The sequence below is a fragment of the Falco biarmicus genome, chromosome Z (assembly GCF_023638135.1).
Source record: "Falco biarmicus isolate bFalBia1 chromosome Z, bFalBia1.pri, whole genome shotgun sequence".
In the NCBI taxonomy this organism is placed as follows: Eukaryota; Metazoa; Chordata; class Aves; order Falconiformes; family Falconidae; genus Falco; species Falco biarmicus.
Genome location: NC_079311.1, coordinates 79,760,998 through 79,778,632, shown reverse-complemented (window position 1 = coordinate 79,778,632; position 17,635 = coordinate 79,760,998). Strand labels below are relative to the sequence as shown.

The 17,635-nt window shown below is 43.5% G+C and overlaps 1 protein-coding gene across 2 annotated transcripts in view; it reads left to right on the top strand.

Annotated features, from left to right (window-relative positions):
* MYO5B (myosin VB) overlaps positions 1 to 17,635 on the top strand; it is a 147,839-nt gene that overhangs the window by 83,023 nt on the left and 47,181 nt on the right. For both annotated transcript variants that reach the window (XM_056323651.1, XM_056323650.1), the window contains exons 15-19: positions 41 to 190; positions 858 to 955; positions 6,380 to 6,466; positions 14,996 to 15,107; positions 16,260 to 16,471. In XM_056323651.1, coding sequence (XP_056179626.1) covers positions 41 to 190; positions 858 to 955; positions 6,380 to 6,466; positions 14,996 to 15,107; positions 16,260 to 16,471 — 659 coding nt within the window. The remainder of the gene's footprint in view (positions 1 to 40; positions 191 to 857; positions 956 to 6,379; positions 6,467 to 14,995; positions 15,108 to 16,259; positions 16,472 to 17,635) is intronic.

Genomic DNA, 17,635 nt, shown 5'->3' with positions numbered 1-17,635 from the left:
CACAGGGCCAGAGGTGCTCAGGCATTGTCTTTTGTTTTAGGATCAGATGGTAGCAGACTTATTTCAAGATGAGAAGGATGCTGCACCCACCACTTCCATGGGAACGGGAACATCCAAAATCAGTGTCCGTTCTGCCAGACCAGTGATCAAAGCTGCCAGTAAGAAGCACAAGAAAACGGTGGGGCACCAGGTAACGTATGACTTCAGTGGGGTCAGTTAACAGCAGGAGAGCTGGGCAGGGGATCCAGATAGATTTTTACAGTTAAGATCTCATTTCTTCAGTGTGAAACAGATAAATAAAAAGTTGTTTGGGGGTGGGGAGCAAGGAGGCTTTCCTGTGACCTGTCTTGTAGGGTAGGGACAATTTGGCTGTGGCATTTTGGGCACCTTCTAGCAGTGCCTCTGGAAGAGCAAGCTTGAGTAGTCTTGACTGGAAGCAATTGAAACTAAGGAGGGTGGAAGCCACTTTGGGATTCACCGGACGGTATCCCAGTGCACTATGGTGCTCATAAATCAAAACAATTTGAGAAAAAGAGCGTTTTTCCCCCTGTGTGGAGAGTCAAGCAGTGTAACAGAGACCCAGATAGGTTGTGCAGTCTCCACCCTTGGAGATTTTTTAGGACCCAACTGGGTAAAGTCCCAAGCAAATGCTTATTGCTTGTACCTCATTGAGCTGGAAGCCCTCAACCCGCCAGGGTCTTCTCTGAATTGTTCCTGTATATGCTGGGCTGATGGGGAGGTTCACGCTGTGTCACGTCCAGAGGCTTGCACCGCAGGTGGCTTGCAGCGCCTGCCAACTTGGGTTGCATGGTACGGCACCTTCATGCCTCCTCAAAACGAGTGGTTTTGTCTTTCAGTTCCGCAACTCCCTGCATTTGCTCATGGAGACTCTGAATGCGACCACGCCGCACTATGTGCGCTGCATCAAGCCGAATGATGAGAAGCTCCCCTTTAAGTGAGTGGGCTTTCAGATAAGCAAATGTGTTCAGCCTTGTAGCAAGAGTGTGCTTTGGACCTTTCCTCTTGCCAGAGTTTTCCCGCTTGTAAAGTTGTTCCCGTAACTGGAAGGTCCCTGTAGTTTGCTGGAGTTAGTTCTCTTGGGTTTCATTCATTTTATCATTATATCATTATTATATATTTATTTATATATTTAATTTATGCAATAAGAACTAATGCAGGTCCTAGTAATTCATAGATACACTCTGCTAATTCTGAGCATCCTTGCTTTGCAGTAATAGGGTCTTTGTACAATTTCATCATAGAATCACTTTGATTTAAATAGTTAGAGTACTAAACCGTGAAAAGTAGTAGAGAAAGGTGTGAAAGAGTGGAGATAAGTAGTGTGCTTGCAAAATGGCTTGTAAAATTTATTAAAAATGTCTTGGTGCTTCCAAAATAAATGTGGGAAAAGTAAAGATGTGACTTGTATCAACTTCAGGCAGGTTTCCAGATGAGTGAACAGCTGAAGCAAAAAGCTAGTCTTGATCTTCCTCTGTAGTTCAGAGCTGTATTGCAAGCTGCAAACACTGTGGTCAAGTAGCTGTTAGCCTTTTTTGACTTCTTGGCAATGTATTTTTACCCAGTTTTGTGCCCTGTAACTCCAAAAAAGCTTGGCCATTAGTATGCAGGGACCTCAAAGATCTCATTGTGATGTCTTCTAAAGACCCTGGCATAAACTGCAGGTGGTGACATTTAAGAAAGTGTTATGATTGTAACTTGTAAGCAGTGAGGCATTGCCCTCCAGCTGATCCAATGCAACCTGAGTGCTCCCAGTGAGCATGATGCCACCTCAGAGTGAAGAGACGGCTCCAGCATTGTCCTGCAAAGCAGGACTAAGCATCCCTGAACAGGCTTACCCTTGGCCATGACATGCTGGTGGGTATGTATCCTCCAGGAAGCTTCCCTGGCTCCATGCTTCTCCTGCTGCAAACAGCAAAGCAGAGGGTATTAATAGTTAGAAGAGATTCAGGAACTGGCTTGCAATTAACTGATTCATTAGATGATTAGTTAACAGCTCTGGAGAAGGCTGGCAGTGCTGGGATGGTGGTTTCTGTGGTCTGTTGTATCAGTTTCATGTACCATTTTGTAGATATTGGAGAAGCTTAGGGCCTTAGTCTCATGTTGCCTATTGCAGAGGTTGTCCACTTAAATGAAATTCAGCATTACACTTTTTGTTTGATTGCTTTCTTTAGATAAAGCACAAAAGTATTTTCTAACTTTCTGTAGTGGGAAGTGTGGTAGATGCTCTGCATGGTGAAATGGCTTCACCTTTCCAAAGGGTGTTTCCAAGACTCCGTGTCCCAAACTCAGTTCTACCTTCAGCCCATCCTTCTTCACTTCTTTGCCTTTAACTTTGCAGTTCAGTTTTTCATGTGATGCTCAGGATACAGTGAACATAATTTTATAAATTTGCAACCTCCTGCTTGTCAAGGTGCAGTAATTACCTAAATTAACAAAGTTGTACTTCTAAGATGTTATGGGTAGCAAATACCAGGAGGGTAATTCTGCTTGCGTCTGCTCGCAGTCTGTGGTAACTTGGTCCAGTGCGATGCTCCCCACTGGCAAATGTCAGGATTTGGGGAACAAATAGCAAACAAAAATAGACCTAAGAATGGTCTGGAGGTGCAGTATGTAGGTGCCTAGCCAGCAGCATTGCAGGAGTCACTGTGGTCTGGAAACTACGCAAGAGTGCTTTGGGTTGGGGTGGTGGTGTCACATCCCCATCTACAAGCCAGAAAGCACTGGTTTAGGTGTCTTGTACTGGGGGCATTTCTGCAAGAGGTTATCTCCCTCCTCACTCATCATGGACTGCTTAATTGAAATTATGATATAGAAATCTTGCTCAATGTTGATCTTGCTGCCACCAGCTTTGAGGAATTTGTATCCTTAGCATGGTGTAGAATTGTACGGCACAGGGACAGTGGGTTTTGACATTGATGATGTGCAGTTTTGGCCTTGCTTCGGCAATGTGCAGCTGAGATCCTGCAGCAAAGAGTTAAATAACTTTGAGGGAGTACAAGAAGAAACTAGGATGAGACAGAAACAAAGCAGGAATGTGATCTCGCCTCTAGAAGATAAGGAAGCAGCATGAGCAGTAGAGAGTAGCCTATAGTGAACAGCGCTAAGGGAAGCATTGTGTGAATTTGACTGATTACTCAAACTCTATTCATAAGCAGCTTGCTGAGTTGAGAAAAAATGTACAGGCCATAAAGACTGAGAACGGGTTAACGGACTGGCTTTTAAGCCTTGGGTTAGGGGTCTGGTTACAAACCATAATCGAAGGAACATTGATGGTATTGACAGTATTGTTAGTATTATTTGTTCCTTGTTTGTTTCAATGTTTACAACAAGTGATGAGTAACTTGATCAAACGCATGTTTAAAACAAACAGGATTTGGATTGCTCAAAAACAAGAAGGGGGAGATGCAGGAGGGGGTCTGGGAAGCAGGACCACAAGTAACAATCAGTTAGTTGAAAGGAATGTGCTTGAGCTTGTGGGCCGCAAGCCCTGGTGATAAGGGACGTGAGAAATTACTGAAGGGTATAGAAACAGGGACTAAGTATCAAGTTGAGACTATACAAGGAATAAGGCGGTTGGTTTGTCAGCTCGCTCAAGGACGTGGCGCAAGAACAGCAGAATTGTTGTCTTTAACTATTGCTGAATTGCTAAATACCTAGCGTGAGATCCTTGCGGGAGTTGCCACACAGTTATAGAATAAGCAAGTTTTTGAACCGATCAAAATAAGATGTAACAATTGCTTGTGTGTATATGATCATGATATTAAGCTAATTAAAGTGACATTTGCTTGCATCAAGCTGTGTCCTGTCTCTCAATCACGGCAGCGTGGCTCCAGTAAAGTCTATTTGTTTATATGTACAATTCAGAGAATATGGGGCTGGCTGTGAATGAGTCTGCATTTCAGAGGCACTTGTGCTGAAAAATACACGATGCTAGGAGGCATTAGTGAAGAAACATCAGTGGCACTGCTCTAGGTTAGCACTGAAGTATCTTGTAGCATGCAGAACAGTTGGTATTATGTTCACTGTTCAGTAAAAAAAAACAAATACCTTTTTCTTTTTCTAAAACATAACATTTTTCAGCTCACAAGAGCATTAAGGTTTTGCTAAAATGAGATTTAGCCCAAGAAGAGATGGGACCTAACAGCAGCCTTCTGGTACCTACAGGAGCTACCAAGAGGATGAAACCATGCCCTTCACTGTGGTCTGTGGTGGGAGGACGGGAATGGATAGCTACAAATTGACATGAGAGGTTCAGATGGAGATAGGGAAACTTTTTTTTTTTTTGCCTCCGTGAGGACAGTCTATCAGTGGAGCAGGCTGCCTGGAGAGGTTGTGCAGCCTCCATCTTGGGAGGTTTTCAGTCTTTGACTGGATAAAGCCCTGAGCTATAGGTCTGCCTCTTAACTGCCCCAGCTTTTGAATATAGGAGGTTGGACTAGAGACCTCCTAAGGTCCCTTGCACCCTGTATTACTCTCATTCCAACTTTAAATCTTGGTGCAAATGTAAGCTTTGTTTTGTAGGAAGGTGAGGGCTATCAGAACTCCAGCCTGGAGGAAGGATTAGCACCACACAGTGGCATTTGCTGCATCTCACTGCAGGCTGGCTGCGTCTGAGGTTGATCCCTTGTGGAGGGAGAAGACTTCAAAGAGAGAGGTGCAAGGGGAATGCCTGACTTCAGCTTGTACCTTTGACAATTTTCCTCCCAAATTCTGTTTCAGGCAGGGTTTATGATCTCTTACTTGGGTTTCCAGGCCAAAAGCAACTTGTCACGTGCTTCTGTCTGCCATGGCAAGGAAAAGGCGTTCATAATAATGTGTATTGTCCTTTTAAACTCTTTTTTCAGCTTTAGTCTGTAGCTGGAGTTGTGGCTAGAGAAGGTCTTGGCTTTCTGTGCTGATAAATGACTGCAGCCGCTCTGGTTACTGCATTTCACCCCACTGAGCAGGGCTTGGCTGTGTTGCGGAGAGCTCCCCTTGTGTACAGTACAGATTGCCCTGGGATCTTCCAGGACTGAAGCTTCTCCATCCATCTACCAGTCCTGTTTCTTATTTATTGTTATGGAAACTGTACCCTTGTGGGTTCTTCCTTGAAGTGAGTGACAGCCAAAACTGATTTTCCACTCTGTGTCACGTTTGTGGTGTTGTAGTGAATAACTTACTGTAGACTTGACAGATCCAGGGAATTTGGAAATGCACGAAGTAGCAGGGGACTGTTTCTTATGCTGCTTTTGCACAGCAGAGGCTGGGCAGAACTATTCATTCAGGTTGGGCTTTCAGGAAAGGACAAGCAGGTACCCAAGATGCTTTTGTTCCTCACCTTTGTTCTGGAAATCTGACACAGTTACGGACATCTGCATCATATGAATCTAAGCTTGATCCATCAACCTCTTCCAGGGTCCAACATCTCGAGCTGAAGAGCTGGGACCTCTTTGTGCCTTCGATGTCAGGGGTGGAAGGGCGGATAAGTGATGGGGGATGCTGGTACTTGGACTCACTCACTCTCTGCAAAGATAGGCTGATCTGAAAGTGGGTTCATGCCAGGAACCAGAGAGAGCACAGCTCAAGTACTCAGCTGGAAGTTGGCACAAAGTTTGTTGGCACAAATTGCTGATGGAAATGAGATGCCAGTGGTAAGGGGTTGTGCCAGCTAAAAAGAGGAGGGCAGGCAGCTGGGAGCAGAAATACCTTGAATTTCCACATGATGTCTACTGAAACATTTAGTCTGGAACATGAATGCTGCTGTTCTTGGTAAACTTAAAGATTGCAAATCTGTGGGATCTGTTAATTACTCTGTTTTGGTGGAAATGTAATAGGTCAGATTTATTTTGCTGTTGAATGTGATTTTATTCTGGAAATATATTGTTGCCCTTATAGCTGCAAAAGTAATACTGTCTTGCTCGTCAAGCAGCTTGTGGTGGGGTAACCTCTTCCCTCCTTAATCATAATTGTGTTGCTGTACACAGCTGGGTAGATTATGGCTGTAGAGACTTAATTGTAACAAACTGTTCTCTCATCCCAAGAGTACCACTTGGCATTGATAATAGGGCAATAGCGAGGTCTGTTGCACTTGAAAAGCACAATGTCTTGTGACATGGAGTGAAAATGTGTGACATCTGTGCAGCCTGTACCCAAAGCAAGGCATGGGGTTTGTGGTTATGCTGAGGTTTGCAAGGGAATGGCTGTGGACAAAAGCTATCCATGGATGTGTGGTTTCTGCAGCCCCTGTACTAATGGTGAGGACAGAGCTCTCTACCACAAATCAGAAAACAGTTCCTGTCCCCAGAAGAATCATTATCAGCTTGGTGGTTGACGTGGTTCCTTCTCACTGTGTTAACCTCTATCCTAAATATAATTGCAGGTTTGATCCGGTGAGAGTGGTACAGCAGCTGAGAGCTTGTGGAGTGCTGGAGACCATCCACATCAGCGCAGCTGGCTTCCCGTCCAGGTACTGTGCTGGGATTTGGTGAGGCGTGCTACTGGTGTGCTTTACTCGGCAGGTTCACTCGTTATCTGGGGAGAGGGAGGGAAAAGAAAACACTAGTGTTTTCAGGACAAACAGGTTTTATTTACATTGGTTTATATCCAGTATAGATTTTTCCCTTTTTAGTATTTTTTCTCGTTTTGCAAGACCCCCATTAAGTCCTGGGTTCCTCAAGTCAAAGAGATTTGTTATCAAGTGATGAGCTGCAGAGTGAGGCTGCTGGAGGGTTTGTTGTGTTGTGTCCAGCGCTTCAGCTGGTGCTTTCAGTTTGGTCCTCAGAAGTAATTTGCTGTGGTGAAATCTCTGAAAACACTGGTGCATGGCAGATAAAGGAATCCAGCCGTGATCCCATATGGAGGGGGACAGCAAGAAGCAAAATAACAGCTCTATATCCTCTGCACTCATCTTCCCTGGAAGCAAATATTGCCCTAGAAGACTTCTTCACTGCTTGCCTGAAGCTCCCCATACATAAGCTCTTTGCAGTGTACAGTTTGCTTTCCTTTCTGTGGTTTGGTTTTGGTTTTTTTTCCCTGGCTTTGGACACCTGCTGCAATAATCATTTCAGCCAAAAAAAATTTCATTATATTTGCAGAGAAGGAAAATAAGGGTTGTAAATTATTATTGGAGACTTTCACTCTGCACATCCAAAATACATCAGGTTTCAGACTCTTGCATCTCAAATGGAAAGGTTATAGGTGGTGTGGCTCTTGCTGATCGCGATACAAAATTCAAAAGAGGTTTTTAGGGCCTAATAAATCAGAAAACAAACTATAAATAAGCCCTGAAGATGACAGGGACAAATAATTCTAAAAAAAAATAATGCATCAATTGCATTTTAGTGCAGGCAGCTTTGTGTTAATGTCAGCATAGCCATCGGCCTTTTTATAAGGAACAAAGGAGTTATAAATATGCTCAGTAAAGAGTTGGCTAAGTGTGATGCTGAACCTCATGAGAAACTCCCTGCCCTGGTTTTTGGGCAGGTGTGTGCTGCCTTACCAGTTACTCTCATCTCCAGCGCAGCTGCAAAGATCCTCTGACAATTGATGGCAGCTTCTGCGCATTGACATGAGGTGGCTTTGCTGCACCAAACCTCTGTTGGCCAGTGACCTCCATGGATGGGCAAAAACTGGTGATGGGGATCTCCTTAGCCAGCTGAGCTCAATGCCTGAAAAAGAAAAAAAGGGGGAAACAAAAAATAAAAAGTTTAATGGAAACCAATTTCTTTCTCTCCTCTGCCAGCGTGGGAGGGTGGCAGAGGTGCGTGGAGATTTGCATCCTCATGTTGGAGGTCTGGCCCTGTTAGAGGACCCAGCACCGCCTTTGGCTCCCACCTCTGCAGTCTTCAGGGCATTTGCGGAAGTAACAAAGAAAAAGATGCTCTTAAGTTCCACGGCAAAGTAGTAAAAACCAGCCCATGGGCTGGGTCTTCTGTTATCTCTATTGGAGTAGCTGCAGGGCCGGATCTGTTTGCCTACTTGCAGTAAAAGCCCTAAAGCAGTGCAACAGCTGTGGTTTCATTTGGAAGAGGCCACAGAAAGGCAGTTTTGTGCTCACTAAGCCAAGTGGTCATGTTCCCCTGGTGCAGTCTGCACTCCTGGCTCTGTGGCGGTGGGTCCTGGGGAGATAGGGGGAGCTCCGGCTTGAGGGTTGTCTCTAGGTTTTGCTGCTGGTTTTAGCATACCTGCAGGGATACCCTCTGTTCCTCTCCATTCATTGTTTTCCTACAGACTTGCAGCATTTTCCCGTATCTGCTCACCTAACTGTATTTTAGACCCTACAGTACTAAAATCGACATGTAATTAGTAACTGGGGAGGGGGAGCAGAGAGGAGGAACCACTGCAGCACCTGGAGACCAGACAAGATCTATTTATGGCAAATAATTGACTGGTACAAAGACTGCTTCATCCTGAAAAATGCAAAAGTGATGCTTTCAGCTCTGCTTGCACATGCTTTTGGTTATGAGATCTTTTTCCCAGGACACTAAGAATAACAGAACTCTTCCATCACCGCAACTTGTCAGCTTTCTTCCTCCAGGGCTAAAAAAAAAAAGGGTGCAAACAGCTATTTGAGCCTTTGAGAGTGACCTTCTCCAATTCAGTGTTTGGGATGCTTCAAGGAGAGGTTTGGGTTTTTTTTCGTGGGTTTGTTTTTTGGGTTTTTTTGTTTGTTTTTAGTTTTAGTGTTCCTAGAAGATAATTTTATTCAGGAACAATTCTGCACTAAATAAGATACTCACTTTGGGTTCAGGTATTCTTTTACCCTCTTGGTCATAGAATTCCAGTCTTGAAAATCCAGACCTAGGAGATGGACAACTTCATTGAAAGATTCTGAATACTTGGTATATTTGAATTTGCTTTATAAACCAGCTTGGGAAAACCTGCTTCCACAGGATCTTATTTAGTGGGAAATGTAATAGATGTTTTAGTTCCTTCTGCATTTTTACATCCATGCAATCTGTCTCAGTTTTCGTCACAGTGAGCATTGATTATTCCTCTGTATTTCCTTATATTTTACAGATAAGTCAGATTATCATGATTGATTAAGGATAAAACCAAAAAGGAGGGTCACTGCTTTAAATTTTAACCATGCATGAAGGCTGTAAATTTAAACCACTTCAAATAATAATGGGAAACTTAACCTTTGTGAGTTTTGTTTCACTTCAGTGTAAGCAATTCACCTGTAGAGAAACGAGGATTTTTCAAAATGTTTTATCTCAAGAGGAGGTTTTTTTTTTACGGAAATAGGAGAAAATGTTCACTTTCATCCTGTAGTATTTACATCTAAATATTTTCCAGCATACTGTCACTCTGAGTTACTCTTCTCAGATGTGGCCTTGGGTCAGACATGTCTGGGTAAAGCCACCTTCTGCTGTTACTTCATGCTTCTCCATCACAGTTACTTTATGACTTGAGGAACTGAGTGTTTTGAGGCTTTGGTAATTTTTATCTTTTTTTACCTGGTTCCTTTAAGAAAAAAAAAAGTTTTAATATAATTTTTAGTGTCCTTCAACCCATGTAAGTCATGATGTATTCCCACTGAAAGATGAAGCCTCACACTCTGCACTTCGGGTATGCCTGGCTTTATTTTATCATTTCCATGGTATGCTGTGCTTTGCCGCTATCTCAAGTAAATGGGAATGAAAACGTATCATTTGGTTTGAAATGTATTTGTTCGCGTGTACGTAAATGACTGTGATGAATGGACTGTCTCAGATGTGTAGATAGTAAATCTGTCAGCTTGCATGGGTAAAGTATGGAAGATGTCTCTGTACTATAAAACCATTCATCTTCTTTATAGAAACTGGCTACGTAAGGATTAGTCTATAGAGAATTGACTGGTGTAGATTGCCATTAGTAACAAAATATTCTTTAAAACAAGGTTTTAACTTGCATTTTGTCAAAACTCTCTGGTTCTGATGGTTTCCAGTCAATGGTACCACATCACTAGACTCCCACTGTGCTGTCACTCTCAGTAATGTGGTCTTTGCAGTCTTGCTGAAACACTCTTATTGTAGTTGTTATGTATGAAATTTATTGTTGAAGTATTCTTGGCCTTTGGCTGCTTCCTGTGGTTGCTGGAGCTGACTGTCAGATGCAGCATCTTTGTATCAATTCCATATAAAATCACAGCTGTTAAACTCTATAAACATTAAACATTCGTAATTGAGATGTATCGTGGGCATCCTTGGATATAAATTTATTTTTTGATAATGTGTGTTTAGCTGTTGTGCAATTATTTCAGGGAAATACAAACTATAAATGACTGGCTACTAGCAGTTCTGTTTACCCACTCCCCCCACTCGCAACAAAGGTGTAATATGTAAATAGCAGGTTTTTCCCCCCTCATTCAGCTCTTTGAATATATTCCAGCTAATTTCAAGCCATGCCAGTGTGCATGTTTCAGAGCTAATTGAAAGGCAAATCTGTTCTGCTGCAGTAAACAAGGCAAGAGACATTTTCTCTATGAACCACAGATTCTAAAATAATTTAATGTCAAATCTTGGCTCAGATATTCAACCTGTGTGCCCCCAAATAGGCCTTGGCTCCTATAGAATGACCCATAAAGCCCAGCTCCTTACGGAGATTACTAAAATATTGATCCCTTCAGAGGAAAGTACCACGTGATGCTGGTGGGATTTCTTAACGAAGCCAGGTTTGCTCAGCACACAGTTGCTAAGATGATCTTGGGTGATGGGGGGCAATGGATTTATTTTCCCTTAATGGGAAAATTCTGCATTCAGTTATTTTAGGCCAACGAAAAAAGCCATATTATGGTGAAGTCATAAAAGTGTCAGACTCTTACTATATTCCTTTCAGCTCTTCATTCAGTGCCGCTGAAATAATGTTACTGTAATCACCCTAAAACAATAGGTTGGAGATGTTTTGGGCAGTTTCTGACTGCTTGGAGAGGTGCTTTTCAGAGGCTTCCTTGGGAGTCAGAATTTCACCCTGTTTCTTACTCAAGCCCTCCCTTTAATTGCATGGTTGTATTAAATCCAGCTGGCTCTACAGCACGAGAGCTGCTCTTGGGTTCGTAGCCCTGTGATTTTGGGCAGGAGCAGCTTGTTTGCTTTGTACCCGGTTGTGGCTTTGTGTAAAGCATCCAAATCTTGTTTTTCAAACTGCAGATAAAAGGCTTAATCTGTGGGATGTGTTACGGTTTATTCCCTCTGTCTAATTCCTAGAGATGACACAGAAGTAGGTGAGCTGACCAAGTCTGCTGCTCCTGCCCAAGCCCTCAAGCATCCTGCTTGCTGCTCAAGCCCAGGGAGGTGGTTTTTTCCACAGGCATAAGTTATTTTCCTGTGTCCTTCCATTCCTTATATTGCCTTTTCCCTTTAGTGACCTGTGCTGACTTCAAAGCAAACAGTGTTTGAGTTTGACAGTGCTTGACCTTAGCTCTGAGATTATTATTATTTTTTTTTTCCTCTTGGGAAAGTTGAGTAGTATCTGTCTCATCTTTCGTGCGTCTTTCTTCCTCTTAGTTGCACAGGTACGAAAATTCTCCTGTTTACAGCCCTTTGCCTACCTGTCTGGATCTTATAACTTGATAATTACAAGGTATTGTATTTATTTAGTGGTCCTTGGTGGTTTCTGGCCTCCCAGTACCTAAAGGGGGCTTAGGAGAAAGATGGGGACAGATTTTTTTAGTAAGGCCTGTAGCAATAGGACAAGGGGGATGGTTTTAAACTCAAAGAGGGGAGATTTAGATTAGCTATTAGGAACAAATTCTTCATTGTGAGAGCGGCAAGGCACTGGCAGAGGCTGCCCGGGGCAGCTGTGGGTGCCCTGTCCCCGGCAGTGCCCACGGCCAGGCTGGGGCTGGGACCCACCTGGGCTGGGGGGAGGTGCAGGGGGTGGCCGGGGGGGCTTTAGGGTCCCTCCAACACAAACCATGCTGTGATTCCAACTCCTAGCAATGAGAGGTGCCCATGCTGTGTGTTTTGTGGCAGCATCCTGAAAACCTAGTTTCTGCTTTTAATTTAATACCTGTCATCGAGTTGAACCAAGGTGTAACCTTCCTGTAATCTCTCCTGACCTGCTAAGTGCTAGGGTAATGTGGCACATCTTCTGTCTCATGCTAGGAATCACTTTGTGAACAAGCAGGAGGGAAATATATTTTCTTCTTTTTTCCTTTTTTTTGTTGTTGAAGATGTGGATGTTGAACCTTTAAAAAAAAAAAAAAAGTCATGTATGCAGAAGAATGGGGGGGGGGGGGGGGGGAAAGCGTGTGTACCAAAGCATTCAGCTTTGGTATTTCTGCATTAGAGAGATCTCCTGTGTAGGGTTGGGGGATCATGTTTGTTTTTCTCAAAGCACGTAGTTGTAAGGTAATTTTATACTGCTTTGAACCTGAAGTTGTTTAACCAGGCATGTTATATTAAACCTGAGTGCTTTAATTGTTCCTTTCTCTGGGAGGGATCCTGTAACAGCACCTATGAACCCATGCAGTTTTCTTTTGCTTGTGAACTGGGACTGCAAATATTCAGTGAAACTCCTGAGCCCCCATGTAGCAGAGCTTTTGTCTTGATGTTCTGTGGACAGTAATACAAGCAATGTGATCTATCTCAGGACTGTCTTCTGCTAAATCAGTGAGAATGGTGAGAGCAGCAAAACAGCCTGACAGCAATCAGTGAGCTTATTCCCTGCCACTTCCAATGTCTTGTGTGAGACCTAATCCTAATAAGTGAGTTATTTATATTAAAGATGGACTCAGATAGAAACAAGTAGAAAATCAGTTTTTACCACCTTGTGAAATGAGAACAGGCTCCGAAGAAAGGCCCTCTGTGTAGTGACTTATGATCTGTTTTTAAGGAACTTCTGCAGGTGTCTGATTCTTGTTTGAAGCAGCTGCAGGATTTTGCCACCTCTGTCTTGGGGCAGGAAGGTGATGGATTTCGATGCTTTCTGCCCAGCTTGGACCTGTGTCCTCAGTTACATGTTGCCTACCCACCATCTGCTCTTTGCTGGAGGAGCCTGGGTGGCACTGCAGGATGGTTTCTTCCTCTGAATAGCATCAGTTAGGAATATCAGTCCCTAAACTGACTCTTGCAGGTTAATGGGAATACCCCTTCCTGGCGTTTTTTTCCTCCCTGCCTGAAGCTCTCCCTGGCCTGAGTAATACCTAAGCCAGGCAGGAGGTCTCCAGCATCGCGTGCTTGGCTGCGTGCCTCGGGAACTGTGTGGTTCGCTTCTCCCATTTCATTTGGGTTTGACTTGGAGCTGCGTAAGCCTCAGATGTGCTTAAAATGAACGTGGGTTTTATTTGCACAGTGCGAAAGGATGAGGTTGCAGGTACAAAATGGGAAATGTAATTACAAATCCAAGGCACCTAGAAGCAAAGAGAAAGCACATTAAAGCTTAAACCCTACATGCCACAAGCCTGTAGTCTTGCATGTAATCTTTGTGCTTAGTTTTTCTGTACCTCTCCCCAGAGAGAGCTCCCCCTTGCAGGTTTTTGTTGGGTTTTTCAGGGTGATAATCCAGTACTTTTAGTTATTTGAAGGGTGGGTAGCCTTGGCTGTCCAGCCCCAGGGCTAGCCCATGTAGACAGGGGTGAAATCATCACTAAATCTGGCTACTTGGGAGCTACTCTGACCATGGGAAGTCCTCTGATTACAGTTTTGTCCTTGCTCCTGTCTCCAGGAGCCCTCCACCTTACCTTGCATTGCTTCAAGTGCAATGCTAAGGACTCTTTCTAGTCTTTGCCATTCCCATATATCTTTGCAAGTGGTGTCCTGGGTGCTGTGTGTCCATGCAGGAATTGTGTGGTACTTCCCAATTCTTAGCAGTTGGGGTTTTTTATTTTTTTCTTTGTTCGGGTGGTGTGACATCTCACCCAGCCCCACCACTGCAAACTAGGCAAGTGTAAGGACCCATTACAAGCATCACTGTGGCCCATTGCAATTTGTTTTGTCTTTCTTTACCCTCTCTGTCTCTGGAAGTGGAAGAATTGGTTTAATAACACAAAAATAAAGGCATGTGTGGGGCTGCTGGGCAGAGGATGACATGTTTCTATGGCTCCTTTTCATACAGTTTTGGCTGCCAGAACATCCATGTGGGTGAGGATCAGGCTCACAGATGGTTTAGTTGAGTGAAGGCAGAAGTAAAAATATTTGTAATCTTCTTCTGTCTTCCTCTGACATTTGTTCTGTGTGTTTTTTTGAAATAACAGTGGCCGTACTTGACATTGCTGGACATGGCTAGTGTTTTAATTAAAAACTCAGGGTTTTGAGGGGTTCATAACTCACTGTGTTCATTTGGAGGAGGTTGAAACTTGGCAGATGCTGAACCAATTTCAGGATCTGGTCTGCAGGCTCCACATCTAACAGTAGCAGCAGGAGATGATATTTCCTAGCAATACTCCAATTCCTGCAAGTACTGTTGTGTGTTTGGAAGCTTGACTACTGGTGATGGTGAGGCATCTTCCAGGTAGCTGCTTTGTCTTTTCGGAGTCTTGGTTTTTAAGGGTGTCAGCGACAGACCTCAGCATGGAGTGATTAGTGAATTAATTGATTCAGATTAATATTCAGCAGAGTTTGGAAAAGCAAAACAAGGAAGAGTTTCTATTTGATCCATTCTCTATCATCTTATCAAAATTTCTTTTAAAATTTTATTTGCCATCTCAGGAGATCCGTGATATCTTCAATTTAGCATATCCTTTCTGAAGGGAACAGCGTTGTTGCATTTGACTGGTAAAATGCAGCAGCCTGGGAAGGACATCAGGAGTGAAAACAAGGTGGTCTGTGGCCTTTCTGTTCCAGGCTAGAAATGCACTGATAAGGTCACTTGGTGGCAGGGGAGGGCTGAGACTGGGGGCAGCTTTTGGGTGACCAGACTTCTTTCAGGTGGCTTTGTTCCATACTGAGGGTGGTGGTGAGAGATCCCTCAGTATATGAGTTTCATATTTTGAGTCCTCTGTGACTCCAAATGCTTTATTTTAAGGAAATAATGCCCAGCATGCAGACTAATCCTGTGTATTCTTTGCTTTCAGATGGTCCTACCATGACTTTTTCAATAGGTACCGTGTTCTGATGAAAGAGAGAGACCTCTCTAAGAATGACAAGAAGCAGATCTGCCAGACCCTGTTGGAAGACCTCATTACGGTGAGCTGGGACCAGATCTTTGGCAATGATTCTTACAGCATGGAAGCTTGTGGCATTGATGTGATCTGAATTGCTCTTCCTGCTCCTGCTTTACCTGCTACTTGTGCAGGTGTTTCTTCAGTGTAGGCAGCTTGGGGCTTTTTCCAAAGTGAGATAGTCTTGTAAGGGTGTAGCCGAGAGGAAGCATGACATGGGTTCTCTTGATTGCAGTCAAGCTGAGTGTGCCATTTCAGTGCTGGAGAAGTCCAGAACTATCACTGACTGTATGTGAACAACGGGCCACATTTAGAAAATACATCCCCCCAACCCCTCCTTCTGGTTTTGGCTAGCTGGAGCTGGAGCACATTTTAGAGGTCCAGCTTTGGACAAAACCAGGAACCTTAGTCAGTCATTAAATGGCTCTTTGCACAAATGAGTAAGAGAAAAAAGCAATAAATGCCCTATCTTGATATGTGGGAGACTTTTAATAGCTATTAATGTGCAGAAAAAGCATCCCATAGATTGGGACTTTTTTTCCCTTAAGCAAATAAGGAGTCTTTGCCACCTCTCCTCAGCAAAACCTTACTGCTCAGACTTGTGCATTATTTTAAAATTGCAAATATGCATACAAAAGTTTCTCGCTGTTGACCAGCCCAGAATGCGCACAGCACTTTAGCCAGGTTGTAATTTTTGATTTCTTGTTCTCCTTGTGGGATTTTGAGGAATTTACTCAATTGAGTTCCTCTGCAAAAGTCGTTCTCTGTATGCACCAAGTGTTTCCCTTAGCTACAGAGCCAGAGTGCTTGTATGATTTTGGAGATGTAAGCCTTAATCTTTTTGAGAAAGAACTATCTGGCATCACATTGCTCTATTTAACTAAAAAAAAACAACCCAACAAAAAATCCCAAACCCCCAAAAACATTCAAAATTTGTCTAAGTGTATCAAACTTAAGACTGAATCCTAGTGCTGCATTCCTCAGTTGGTATATAGAAGCTTAAGTTGTTTGGAATCTAATAATATCTTCATCACCTAATTAAGAAGAGATGTGAGCTGAGCTGATAAATTTGGTTCAAAGTGTTTTTTTTTAATATGTGTCTACTGAGCAGCATAGACTGAAAAAAAAATAAATGTTTGCCTTAATTAAATTTAGTTTCCTTTATGTTTTTGAAAAGGATCCAGACAAGTTCCAGTTTGGACGTACCAAGATCTTTTTCCGTGCAGGCCAGGTGGCATATCTGGAGAAACTTCGAGCAGTTAAGTTCAGGGCTGCCACAATCATGATTCAGAAGACGGTGAGGGGCTGGCTGCAGAGGGTCAAGTACAAAAGGCTGAGACAAGCTGCAATCGTCATCCAGTGCTACACGCGTGGGCACCTGGCACGGAGGTGGGTCCTGGGAAGCCCTCTGAGGAAGAGCTAGCTCGGAGGTCAAGTGGAAAAATGCTTTTGGGTACTTTGTGTTTTCAATCTGTTCCATCTCATAGACTTTAAACTTAAGGTTTCATGTGAGAAGCATTGAAAATGCTCTGCATGGGGTGTTGCCTTTCAGCCCTGTGAAAACAAGACCCATATTGTGCATGTAGGTACTACTGTGGTGGAAGTTTCTGTGCTGAAGTCGGGACTCGTTCCTGACCACTCTCTCCAGCTTTATTTGGGGGCAAAAGATGAAATTTCTTTGCCTCAAACTGATTTCATATTGGTATTAATTTAATTTCTAGGTGCTGGGCCAGGGTTATAACATAGGCAACTAGGTTATAATCAGATGACTAAAGTACTCTGAGGAGTTTAGGTGAAAGAGTTTCACAGAACTGATATTTTTCTGGGACTTCCTTTGGCAAAGGGTGTTTGGATCAGCCAGGGAGCAGTTTGCCTAGTTGGTATGTGTTCCTCTTCTGCAAGGACCAAGTTTGTGCCTCCTTGGTATCCCAGGGGAGTTCTCAGAACTGATTTACTGTATTCTTTGTAACGAGAAAAATCAGTCCAAATTGCTGGCGATGGGGCTATTTACAGTACAGAGTAATAGAGCTCGATGTTTAACTCTCTGTGTGCAGGAACCTGAAGCTACCTTGTGTCAGTGGCTCATTGGGATTTCTGTAGAGAGTGCTGTACTGGAGAGTGCTACTGCTAGTAGGAGATGTGGGGTTGGTGTAATGTAATAGCATCCCAACACACAGCTCACCTTGCATCTTGTGCCCCATATTGGTGTCAAACACTGCCGTTCTCTTGCATCTAGCCAGGCTGGCTTTGGGCAATTCACAGGTAGGAGTAGATGTGGGTCCTTTCAGATTTGTTTCCCTTCTTGTTTTCTGCTCAAAGAAGCTGTGGTGTGTGAGCTATGTTGTTTGGTTTTGAACAGCAATGTTCTCCCTTGCTCTGAGTCAGCATCTGCCCATCAGAAGTACTTCTGCCTGATCTGCAAGCCCAATTAACTCTGCTTGCACGTGGGCAATAACAGGTGCTGCCACTATGCTACAAGGCTCCTGCACAGTCACTTCTTCACTCCTGATTGCTGAATGAATATCTATTTCTATCAATTATTGAAGCGACTAA